Genomic DNA, 13,327 nt, shown 5'->3' with positions numbered 1-13,327 from the left:
ACGCATAACTCTAAGCAATCTCAATTAATGCAAATTTATGTATAAACGGTCTTCATGACAGGGTTATATCCTTCTGCAAATCCATCATTATGTTAATCCTATGCTTTTCCATATCACAACTAAAAAAGGAAAAAAAAATAATCCAACTTACTCATCTTTTTGGTTAACAACTATTTCTCCATTCTACTCATATTGTGAAGAAACTATGCTGGCTCTAGTCTACAGGACCAAATTCTTTCTCATAGAATCAGGCAAGAAATTTATTCATAAAAATATAATCGATAGAAAAGCGATAAGTATCATTCTTGCAACATAACAAAATGTAAAACGACTAACAGCATGGCCTGAGTGGCCAAAAGAAGCTATAATATGGTGACGATTTTGACTCCTATATTCATCCTTTAAACTTTGGTTTGAATCTTTACTGTCTATTGTGCTTTCTTGTTCACATAGTTTTACTCCTTGTGGGAAATGCCTTGTTGACATTAACTCCATGGACAAGCAGAGATTCATATTACCTGAAGCTCGAAAACGACTCCTTAGTTTCGTATAAAACCTTGGTGAAAATTCAAGTTTCCCTGTGAAATCATTACCATCCAAGTATAGAGCATTAATAGTTGGTGTTTTCTCGAATTTTGATGGAATATTTCCTGTAAGAATGTTATTACTGAGGCTGAGGAATCTCAGTTTCTTCATTTCTGTCATGGAATTTGGTATGTTCCCTTTCAATCTCATGTTTGAAAGATCCAATATTTCCAGGCTTTTCAGGTTCTGCCATTGGATTCTTGCAACATAATCGCGTATCGGATTGTCAGATAACACAAGTTCTTCTAAGCAATCCATTTCTTGAAATGTCTCTGGCAACCCCTCAGAGAAATTGTTGTGGCTGAGATCTAGCAGTGTTAGACTCTTTAGTTCTCCAATTTCTCTAGGCAACTTTCCATTTAACCGATTGTTGCTCAAGTCGAGCTTTATGAGCGAAGATAAATCACCAATAGTCACAGGTAATGCACCAGATAGAAAATTCCTACTGGTGTCAAGTATCAAAAGACTTGTCAATCTTGCTAGACTACTCGGAATTGGACCAACAAAATTGTTGCCTGCCAGAACGAGGCGCTTCAGTTTAGTTAAGTTGCCTAAAGTTCCCGGTATTTCTCCTTTCAGTCCATTTTCCAGCAGCACCAATGACCGAAGATTCTTAAGGTAGCCAAAACTTGAGGGAATTGTCCCAGTAAGACCAGGATTTGACCGGAATTCTAATGATTCAAGGCTGTTCTCGAGACTATCCCAATTTGATACGGGGATTGTAAATTCTTCGTGCTGATCTGAGATGAAGCAATTCGAGAAATAAAGTCTTTTTAGATGCGTGAGCGCAAACAAGTGTTCTCTGAACTCTGCAGATTGGGAGCAACGAAGTGAATTGTCATATAGGTCTCCAATAGTTAAATCCGTTACGTACCAAAAGCCATTGGAGAAATCACATGATACTCCCTGTGGATTATAGTAAAAACAAGAGTCACGGAGCTGATAAAAGTACGTAAACTATAGTGTATGGCACAGCGAAAAGAATTTTTCACACTAGTAGTATGTTAAATTAGCCTATATGAACAAGTGACTCTTCGTATTAAGCATGATTTACTAATTTGGGAAGTAGATTAATAATCTGCTATAACTGGTTAAATTGCACTGATCTCAATGCATATATGACTTTTAAACTGGACCTACCCTTTTTATTAACTTGCGTAGTCTGAACCAGCATTACTGTTTTCTTGATTTTGAACTAGAACAAGAAAAGACAAGAATGGTTAAAACATGGCATAACACATATAACCAGACGCTAAGACTTGTCCTTAGATGACAAGTAAGCACTCCAACTTAGAGAGTACACGTCTAGACCCCTCAACTTGGTCCCAACTGACAACTAAACACTCTAACTAGTCTCCATTGTCTAGATGATCAGATTTTGTTAGTGACACAACGGAGACAAGTTGATGCGTCAAGACGTGCACTCTCAAAGTCGGGGTGCTTATTTGCCAGCTAAGGCCAAGTTTTAGTGTATGTTTATGCATTAACATTGTAGGATTAAATAGCAAGTTATGAGATTGTAAGACTAGTACCTCAATTGTTGTCCAGCCACAAGGATCAGGATAAAGAAATGAACCATTCCACTCATTTCCAACAAAACCTTGAATGGCAGAGTACAATGCCTCTTTCTCATATTTCTCCATTGGAGCTATAGAACCATCTGCTTCACCTTTGCACATAACAATATACACCCCAGCAAGAACAAGCTGAAGAAACATAATCTCAATCTTGGTAAACAAGTTATTTCTCACTAACACAAGAAGAATACTAGAAAAATAAAACAAGATCAAGAATTTATACTTAATTCTAGACTTTGATGAAACACATACAGAAACTCAAGAAATAAAGAATGGAGTAAAAAATATAAGGAAAAAGGAAGAGGTGAGAGTGAATGGAGCATAGAGCATAGAGGTTAGAGTCAATGAAAACTGTACTTTTTTGCTTTATTTATAGCTACAGCAGTAAAGTTAAAGCATAGGGGGGTAAAAGGTAGTAGTCGAATAACAACAAAAGACAGAAGATCTACAAAGTCTTGCAGCCAAGTACACTAAGAAATGTGGCTCGAGGGTAGAAAGGCAGAGATGGTAATAACTATAACTGCAGAGATAGCAGTCAGCAGTGAAAAGGAAATATGAACAAAGGAGCTTTAATTGATTAAATCTGGTTAGGAATATGGTTATCCTCTGCAATATAGTCTTGGAATATTACTGCTTCCGCTTGTTCTTTTTTAATGGCGGAGCGTGTTAGGATAAAACGCTTACCATAATGTCAAAGGTAGTTTATTTTATTTCTTAACTAATTAGTCCATCAAACAAGCCTCCTCATGTTCCATCAAACTTGTAGGTTCCCAATAAAATAAATAAAGCTGGAAAAACAGCAACATGGGACGCATCTTGAGTGTGTCCATCCTACCACTGAGCCATCCCATTACTTAATTATCGGTTCCCACCTGTTCATATTTAAACCTATTGAGGATTTTCCCAACGTAATTATAAGCCTTACGGTAGTGGGTGAGGGTTTTCAGGAACCCCCACCTGCTACCGTAGATCCGCCCCTAGTTCCATCATGACCTACTCGGGCCACCCCAACCCCCTCGTGGGTACTACCCAACACTCCTCATGCAACATGTTGCTTTTTGGGAATCAAATTCATAACCTGACTCTGATATCAATTGTTAGTATCAAACACTAATTACCATCATTGCCAAAAGTAATAGCCCATAGCAAGGGATGTAACTTTATTTCTTAACTAAGTCTACCAAGCAAGCGTCATGTTCGATCAGAGAAATCTGTGTGGGACCAATCTTTAGGATCAACCGCAGCGTTTAAAATTTGGGAATAATGAGTTCAGTTGCGTGAAGCAAGGTTCAAATTTGTGGCCTAAGTTACAATTATAGCTTGGACTTAGCCCGGGGGCTTAATAAATAATCTTGTAGTATTGCTGCTTTTGTTGTATGGTTTTATTAAGTGCCAACGTATATAAACAGCATTAATGAGTTACAAGAATTTGAATATTTTATGGTAAATCATCAACTGTTGTGCTTTGAAATGAAGTTATGGTTTTGAAGGGACCAGCTTAACGTCATTGTATTTTGGACCATCTTCCATGCAGAGACGAACTACTGCTTTCTTGTGATCCATGTTAGGATGATGTTTTCTCTTTCTCATCCTATCCGCTTTTGAGCACAATTAATTTGATTTCACGACATCATAAGGTTTATTAAAGATGAAAGTAATTTGTACAGTATTTTTTCCATACATGAGACCTGATTAGGAATGAAAAGATCGTATCTATCACCACAACCCTCGGCCTCTGTGATAATTTAGGCTATAATTTGATTATTCTTTTCCCTGAACTCCTTAGTTTATTGTTAGGCATATATAAACTCAACTACACGGGTTCAAGCCTCGTAAACTAGTAGAAATGATCGATGCAAGGTAAAGTTTCATATGATACATCCTTATGATGGGGCCCTTTTCGAATTCTGTACATCGCGGGAGCTTTAATACACCGACTGTCCTGCATATATAGATTTAATTATAAATACTATATATCTCCTTTTTTTTCACTGTTACTCTCCCCATTTCCCTCCCAATATAATGTTCAAAGTAGCTCTCCTACTCTGATAAATGAAGGGCAGTAGTATTATATAACGATTAGGTACAGTATTATTGCACAGTATTAGGTTGAGCTAAAAAGTCTGATACTATACTTAATAATAGCACTGACGAGGCTTGGGGCTATATTTAATTAGTGTATACGGATTAATTAATGACCAATCTTCTACTTTACTGCTTACAAGTTCTTTTTTCTTACTACAAGTGACATTTTAACTAGTGTATAAAAAAGTTATAGCAACATATTGAAATATATCAATAATGTAAGAATTTTTTTTTTTCTTTTTTTGAAAATTTTAGAAAAACCCGCAACCGCTACCCCTTTGGATGTGCGCACTGGGTAAACTCCCCTGTGCACAACCTGCAAGTAACATCAGGGGTTTTTAACCGCACTAGACAAATCCAGTGCGACAGGCTCGACTCAAAGACCCTGGAAATCGATCTCAGGTTTCAACCCCCGACCAGTGAGCCACACCACAAGGGTGCAAAAATGTAAGAAATTTATTAACTAGTGAGTAGTATATATAAGTTAAATTCTTTTACTACTTTTTTACTTTTTATTATGCTGACATAGGGATTGATAGATCATAGTACTGCAGTTGTATTTGGTTGAAAAAATAATTATAAAGTGTCTGCATTTATCAGCTTGGAATGGAACAACTATACAAAAGTCAACACCTATATATGGCTATGAGAAGAACCTAGTGCATGACAAAGCTTTGTGGACCACAAATCCATCCAATTTAAGAAGGAAGATTACCGGCCTATGAATAAAACATGGGCTTTGCTCAAAGCCCATGTTTTTATTACGTTATCAGGAAATGACCAAACAGCTACTCCAAAATGGTAACTAACACTTCCTTTCCTGTGTTATATAATATTGGAAAAAAATTATGCAAAATAACCATTAAGTTAATGTTTTACACGAAAAATAACCCACTTTTTAAATTCAAAATAGCCTTTCGGCCATTATTTTTTTACTAGAAATAGCCCCTCGGCTAACGCACTCAGCTAACGTATCAATATCGATACATTTTATAATTATTTATATGATATTGATACATGATTATACATTAATTCATGCAACGTCAATACATTGCATATCTATTTATATAATATTGATGTACAACTATACATTATTTATACAATATTGGTACACCATTTATTCAATATCGATACAGTACATAACATTTATACAATATCGTCACACGTTTATACACATTTATACAATATCAATATATTACATATACATTACATAACTATTTTGTTCATTGTATATGCATGTCTATACACCATTCATATAATATCGATGCACGTTTATACATTATTTATATAATATCGATACATGATACATTATATATACACTGCATACAGAACAATTTCTACATCATATATACACGTTTATACACCATTAATACAATATTGATACATGAAAAAAGTTTGGAAAAAAAGAAATTCTTTTTAAGAAATAAAAGCACAGCAAAAAAAAAAACAAATATTTTTTTAAACACCTGCAGCAAAGGAAAAAAAGGAAAAGGAAAAAAGGGGCCTAATGGCTACTTTTGTTGTAAAAGAAAACTTCATTGTTTTTGTTGTAATTTTTTTTTTTTATATATATAATTGAAATTTTCACTATAATATTTGGCCATGCCTTGTTTTCTATCTCTATTTTATGCCAACAGGGCTCCAACGGCTTTTCGGATAAATTAAAGATAAAGTTGTATACAATAACGTCTTGTAATTTGATTTTTTCTAAATTTCATGCATAGCTGGAGCTTTAATATACTGTGTTGTCCTTTAGAGATCCTGAGCTTACAGAAATTTTAGCAACCTTTCGGTTTTTGGTCAAAAACTTTGTAAGTACCAAATGTGGTAGACAACAGTCTAATGTTTGTCCCGTGGAGTTGAATAATATATGAGTGAACTAGACCCAAGTGGCCAAGTCCAACGTTGTCTTGAAAAATAATTTTCCAAAGGGCTATATTTTCATAACTTTTAAAAATATATACAATCTAAACAGTGGTGTAGTCACATATAGTGAAAGTTGATTAGTTGAATTTTCTTTATCAAAAAATTATATTATATATAGAAAAAATAATTATATGGGTATGTAGGTTAAAAATTATTTTTCATGCGTTTATATTAAATCTTGAAAACCCTAATTAAGCTAAATTTCTAGCTTTGTTTATCCGAATGGTGATCTTAGAAGGGATATTTTGTGCAAATGAGTGCTAAGCTTATTATTGTCTTTCCTAGCTAGGGTAAGAATTTTGCAAAACTAATCTTTATTACAGCTAGCATGCAGTGGTGGACCCAGAATTTAGGGGTTGTGGGTGTCTCAAGGAGGTTCGAACACACATGACTCCCAAGGTTTTCCGTCTCAAAATCAAAGCATCCAACTATCTTCTTTATTTTTAGGGTGTTTTTTGGACTCCAATGCCAATTTTATATATTTCTTATTTCTTATATAATTATACATAATCTTCATAAGGCCTAACGACTGTCGAAACACCAGACTAATGCATCGCTGGTAGAATGTTATCCCAAATCATCCCTACTACATTTTTTTCCTTCTGAATGTTTTACTAAATGGTTTTCTACGTAGCATGTTATTTCGATTCCTAATTTATCAAAGATTTTCTTAGTTTGTTCAATCTTTCTCTGTGTGATCTTTATCTGCCTTTTTTCACTTGAATTGCTAAAATGACTTTAGTATCACACTATAGTTGTCTTAACCGAGTTAGTGAAGATGGAAAAATCAGGATATAGTTATTAAAGTTCCTTAATAGAGCAGGAGAAAAGGTCACATTACATACACAAAGGCTAAAAATACATCAACATTCACCAGCTTTAGAGAAAGCATTTGAAGAAATCATGCCTTGGTTATTTAATAACCACCAAATTGATCAAGTTATTCTACATACTCTTTTGGTCATGCCTTTGTAACATTTTGCAGATCTTATCTGTCTTGATTAACTTATGGTATATGTCATTGCTAACTAGAATAATATGTTATTGGGAGAGAATATAATTTTGTAAATTCTATTCAGAGCGTTTATGGTCATTTTGTGAAGACCCGAAGAAGCCCTGTTATAGGATCACTGAAAATTTCTTATTCAAGGTCACATTCATTGTGCGTTAATGCTAGAACTGCTTTGAAAAGAGTCCTGAGGAGAATGAAACTAAAGATCAACACATTATACTTATGGTAAAAGGCACAACTTCTCAAATAATTACAGCCTATTTAATCCCTTTTCGCGAGAAGATTGGGGGTTTGATGATTGACCATTGACATACAAGTTTCATGTATGACTAAACAATTATTTGGACATTATGATTTAAAAGAGAATAAATGACAGTATTATGCAATTTCTTCTGGAGAGTCAATAATTAGCTGTGAATTAAGCAGACATATTATAACTTCAAAAAAAAATTGAAATTGAAGTATTGAACTATTGATTAACACAACTCGTGGTAGCGGACTTACTTTAATTTCAAGACTGAAGACACAAATTTCAGTAAAAATGTTATATGTAACATTTTACTGACTTAACTCAGTAGTATTTTTGACTTATTCTTATAATTAATCAGGCCAAATATGGCGGTGCTCAACTCGAGTAATTATATAGTTAACTTGACGCGCATCATAAGTTCAAATTTAACTAGTGTGTCCATCGTATTACACTTGTCAGTACATCGAGTAGGTCAACTAAACTTTAAAATAGGTTTTGCTGTCGGTACATCTAATAGGTCAAATTTAAATAAATGGATGCTTGATGTTCTGAATATGATAAACAACTAATTAGCAGAATTATATTATTGTCCTTTATCTCGATAAAATTAGTGATCTAAAATCAAATTTTAATATGAGCCTTTAAATATATGCACATACATACAAAATAATACTGTAATAATTCAAAACTATTTTTTTTGTTTTGCATATTAGTTGTTTGCAGTGTAGTATTTTTAAAAGACACATAATCCTTAACTTCACATATTAATATGATTATTAATAAAAGTAAGGATTAATTCTAGTGAATAAGATGTTAGATATTTATTTGTAGGATTAATTTTAGTGAATAAAATGTTAGACATTTATTTATAATACATTAACTTGGATGTTGTTGTTAAAACTCTATTTATTAATATGAAGTTTGAGTTGTTTAATCGAACCTCCTAAAATATTTTTGGTAAAAATCAGATACCTTTTTCTTTCTTTTTTTGAAAAATAATTTTGTCAAACATATTTTTCAACCTTCATTATTATTTTAAGTGAAGTTAAAATTATAAAAATCACTATTAAAATTTTTAAGATCCCTCAAATCTTAGGGGTAGAAAGCAAACGTTTTACTGGTCTTACCCTTGAGTCATCGTTGATTATATTATTTAAAGAACAGTTTAGTAATTAAGATGTCACAATTCAATAGATATGAAAGTTCAATACCATATGACTTCTCTTATCCATATTAACTATGAGCGAGAAGAAATAAGTAAATAACGATATTATCTTGTTTCTATCGTCATTTGTTTAAAAACACTAAACTAAAATTATGCTTAAGAGTTATGAGCATCTTTTTTTCATATTAAAAAGTTATGAACATGAGTGGTTTAAATATTATCACAACAAACTATAAGTATTGGAGAAAAAAACATAACATGTTCCAACAAAAATTTGTCTGGAATATTGAAATCACTACATATAGAATACCTATGTCCCATATCTGTTGTTTTACATTCCATAACTTCTATTGTATAGTAACGTTTGAAATTCCAAAACAATGTACGAGAAAAACATTTAATAAATCACAAAATTAATTAAATTAAAGATAAAGATACGGTATAATAAAATATTTGGAATGTTTTTTTTTCACCCGGTGTCTGATAACTTTATTGGAGCCCTGATTAATTCGGATCGCGCACTGCAGGATCTATTCTGCGGGTGGTGCTCTCAACAGAATTTTCTCCATACCCAGGACTCGAACCTAAAATCTCTAATTAAGAATGAAGTAGTTCCACTACTACACTACAACCCATATTGGTATTTGGAATGTTAATATTTGCATGTTTATAATATAACTTTTTCATCTATATAACAAAAGTTGTTTCTACAATCGGGCCATCTGTACAGTTCTTATGTTTTTGGCAAGTATTGTTCTTTATCCTAATATATGCTAAGTGACTTTAACATTCAATCAAATCTCTAAACTTGATTTTTCCTATTCGGTATTCAATATTCATATTAGAGATCCAATCAATTAATTTGAATCCATGTTATGTACAATTTATTAAAAGAAAAAATATTATCTATCATATATTTTTATGATCGTGGAGAAATCATATCCATTCCACAATATAAATATTCTTGGCGATAGTACTAGAAATAGGTCATATTGTCAACATATCGTATCTTTATTTTTAATTTAAGTTGGAAATTAATTTCTTTATGTTGAAAAACGTAATTATCAAGTGAATGCATTGAACATCCAGCAAAAAAGTGTTATTTCTTCGTTCACTTAAGCAACATATATTGTTTATAAGTTGCTAAAAATATATTTAACACTAGAGTAATTCAGGTTAAAGGCTTATAGGTGTAAATATTTAATGGAAAATTATATCATACTATAACTTAACTTATTACTATAACTACTTAAAATTACAATCTTTTTAAATAATTACATAAATCACTAATTTTACTTAAAAGCTTAAATATGATGTATCCGTGTGGACTAAATCAGAAATTTTTAGTTAAAAAAATTGAAATAAAAAGTAATTAGCTTCAAAAGAGTTAGGTCTATGTAACTTTTACAAATTTTATCTTGATAAAATAACAAAGGGTGTTTTTGGCACGACAAAAAAATTACCAAAATTATTTCTCTTGAAAGACATTTCCCCATTACGAGGAGAAAAATGATTCTAATTCGCTTATATGTTTCTCCGTAAATCTATTTCAAATTTTTTTGATAGTATAAAATCGTATGTAAAAATTTGTTTTTGGGATTTTCGAAAAACATTCCTGAAAAATATATATAATTCCTTCATACCCAATTTACCATTCAATAATTGTGAACTTAACCTTAAAAAAAAAGATGAAAAATATCATAATTAAGAGATTGAGTGAATATTGAACTTCTTCATATTAAAAAATATAATGTAGTCAAACTTTTTCACGGTGAAAACGTTTGTTCGAAAATTTCATGTTATAGATAGTGCACCTATATATATACACTGGTATTTGATGTGGATTTCATTTAGCTGATATAAATAAAAGTATGCAAAATTAGAAGGAGCATGATCATAAAAAAGTCTATGAAATAACTTATGTGCATCATTTGAATATTTTTTTTCTTTAAATTATATATTCGTATTTAAAATTTACTGTGTACATGACATTAGTGATGATTACCATAGATATTTTGGTATCTTTGATATTTTAGTTTATACATAATATATTTCTTAAAAATATTATTACTTAATATTTGAGTATGTTGTTATGGAGAGATAACGTTATTGCTATTATAGGCAAAATGTTGTTATAGAGATGTAAAATATAACATGAAAATTCAGTTTCGAAGAAAATCAAGCCGCTATAGCGAATTATCGTTGTAACAAAGTGTCATTATAAAGAGGTCTGATTGTAACTACATGTGATAGATCATCAAGTTAAAATAAATGAAAACAATTTTTTTTTTTTTAAAAAATAATACTATAAAAACGACTAACATATTGTTCAAGTTTTATGAGCACACAAAGTTTATCTAATCTACCACCAGAGGATGTGGTGTAGTGGATGGGGCTGCTCCTCCCTTAACCAGCGGTCTCGGATTCGAGCTCTGAGTATGAAAAAATCCTTGATAGGGAGCGCTTTCCCCCGAATGGGGCCTTACGCGACGCGAATACGAATTAGTCGAACTCCAAAGCAGATATCAAAGATCGAATGGAAAAAAAAAAAGTTTATCTAACCTTATTCATACACATGAACTCCTTCATGGGAGTGAAGTGAATTGAAGTCATGAATAGCTAGTGCTTTAAATTGATCTGATTAGTTGTTTTCCCTTAACTTCATCTTGCTCATTAATACAACTAACATATTCAACATATTTTCATAAAGTGAAGTCTACGAGGGTAAGTGTACATAATTCATACCATTATCTTAGAGATGAGATAGAGAAATTATTTTTAATATATCCATGGCTCAAACCAAAAATTGTCTAGAAAAGAACAGTAAAGGAAACAAGAAATAATAGGGTATTTATCACACCAAATAATAACATAAACAAGACTAACATTAAGTAATATGACAGACGATAACATATTCTGAAACAAGATTAGCACTATAGCTGCGAGCATGGATAACAAAACCAAGTCTTCCTACCTACTAGCAAGGACAAACTCCTTCCTACTATCTTTCTACCCTAATTCACATCCTCCACACTTTCTAATCTAGGGTCATATCCTCGGTAAGTTAAAGTTGCTCCATGTCATGTCTAGTCACTTCCCTCTAATATTTCTTATGTCTACCTAGGGGTGACAATTTCAGCTCATATTTGTAAAAAGAGTCTATTTAACTCATATTTAGTGAATTGGATCACTCATATTTCAAATGGGTAAACATGGACTTCAACTCATTTTAAAAGCTCACACAAATATGAACAAAATGGATAAAACATGGGTACCCATTAAAACACAGAGATCACCACCTATGCTTAAAGTTTCAGTTTTTTTTGCTTTTCTAATTTCTTTTCTTCTTCTTTTTTTCTTTCTTTTTTCCTTTAATTTACTTTTTTTCTTTGTCATTTTTTAAATTTTTTTTACTCATTCCTTATAATTTCTTTTTTTCTTTCTCATTTTTCATCTCTTTTTTTATTTTTTTATTTTTATTTCTTTTTTCTTTGTATTCCTTTTTTTTTTTCACTTTCCCCTTTCTCATTCTTATTTCATCATTCTTATTCACTTGAGACCTACATAAGTTAATAAATATAAGCTTCTAATTATCCCATTTAGCCTATATAATTCATAACAGCTCTTATCAATTAAATATAATCCATAGTCTCACTCCTTTATAATTATTTTTTTCTATCTTTTATTTCTCTTTTTTTTCTTTTTTTTTCTTTCTTTTTTCCTTTAATTTACTTTTTTTTTGTTTTTTATTTTTTCCACTTATTTTTTACTCGTTTCTTACACCTTTTTTCTTTCTTCTTTTTTATCATTTTTTTATTTTTCAATTTTATTTCTTTGCATTCTTTTTTTTTTTATTTCCGTTTTCCCCTTTTTCATTCTTGGTTCGTCATTTTTGTCATTTTTCTTTTTCTTTTTTATATTCTTTTCCTCATCTTTTTTTTTGTCATTGAATTTTATAATTTTTTACTTTAAATTTATTTGTATCATACTATATATTTCAAATAAATTTATTATTTGTATTTGAATAGTTTAGTTGTCAATATGTGCAATTTATCATTTGTATTTAGATACAAATAAGTATATAAATTAAAATCAACATGAGTTGTGATGCAGTGGATGGGCCTGCTCCACCCTTAACCAGAGGTCGAGGGTACGACCTTGATTATGGAGAAAACTCTGTTGGGAGTGCTGTCACCTTAACAGGCCCTGCAATGCCCGATTCGGATTAGTTGGGGGTCCAATGCAGGCACCGGACACCGGATGAAAAATAAAAAAAAAGAATATGAGTTAATTGTATTTTCTTGAGACTAAAATATATATGGTTGAGGATCCACATAGCCCTCGAATTATAAATGTTGGGAGAATATAAATCAATATGCGCTTATGGTATTTTCGTTATCATAAAAAAAGAAGGAAACCAAAAATAGAAAAAAAAAAGTAGAAAGAGAGGTAGAAGTTAGAGATAGAAGAGAGAAAAAAGCGTAAAGAAAGAACTGAAGAAAAAAATACAAAAAAAATCAAAAAGAAAAAATAATGAAAAAGGAGAAAAGGAAAAAGAAAAAAGATGATGGTGAAAATAAATATACTGAGTGGTTACGATATTTTAGTCATCATCCATAATTTGTACTCGACTTAACCACGTTCTTCGAAAATAAAAAAATATAAAACATAAAATACAACCAAAAAAGAAAAAAATGAGAAAGAAGTAAAAACAAAAAAATAGAAAA

The 13,327-nt window shown here is 31.5% G+C and overlaps 1 protein-coding gene across 1 annotated transcript; it reads right to left on the bottom strand.

The window, feature by feature from the left end:
• Positions 1–213: 213 nt before the first annotated feature.
• LOC107855383 (piriformospora indica-insensitive protein 2-like) lies at positions 214–2,784 on the bottom strand. The gene is made up of 2 exons (XM_016700382.2): positions 2,118–2,784; positions 214–1,491 (listed from the first exon to the last, which is right to left on the bottom strand). The coding sequence occupies exons 1-2, from the start codon at positions 2,301–2,303 to the stop codon at positions 265–267; spliced, it is 1,413 nt and encodes a 470-aa protein (XP_016555868.2). The 5' UTR covers positions 2,304–2,784; the 3' UTR covers positions 214–264.
• Positions 2,785–13,327: the final 10,543 nt, after the last annotated feature.

The sequence above is a fragment of the Capsicum annuum genome, chromosome 6 (assembly GCF_002878395.1).
Source record: "Capsicum annuum cultivar UCD-10X-F1 chromosome 6, UCD10Xv1.1, whole genome shotgun sequence".
Lineage (NCBI taxonomy): Eukaryota > Viridiplantae > Streptophyta > Magnoliopsida > Solanales > Solanaceae > Capsicum > Capsicum annuum.
This window is presented reverse-complemented; position numbering and strand designations above follow the sequence as displayed.

What these genes read in the sequence shown, in the direction of transcription:
- LOC107855383 (XM_016700382.2), bottom strand. Translation starts at nt 2,303, where the DNA reads ATGTTTCTTCAGCTTGTTCTTGCTGGGGTGTATATTGTTATGTGCAAA. An exon ending in GTGGCTGGACAACAATTGAG is followed by an intron (nt 1,492 to 2,117) that starts GTACTAGTCTTA and finishes TATAATCCACAG; the next exon opens with GGAGTATCATGTGATTTCTC.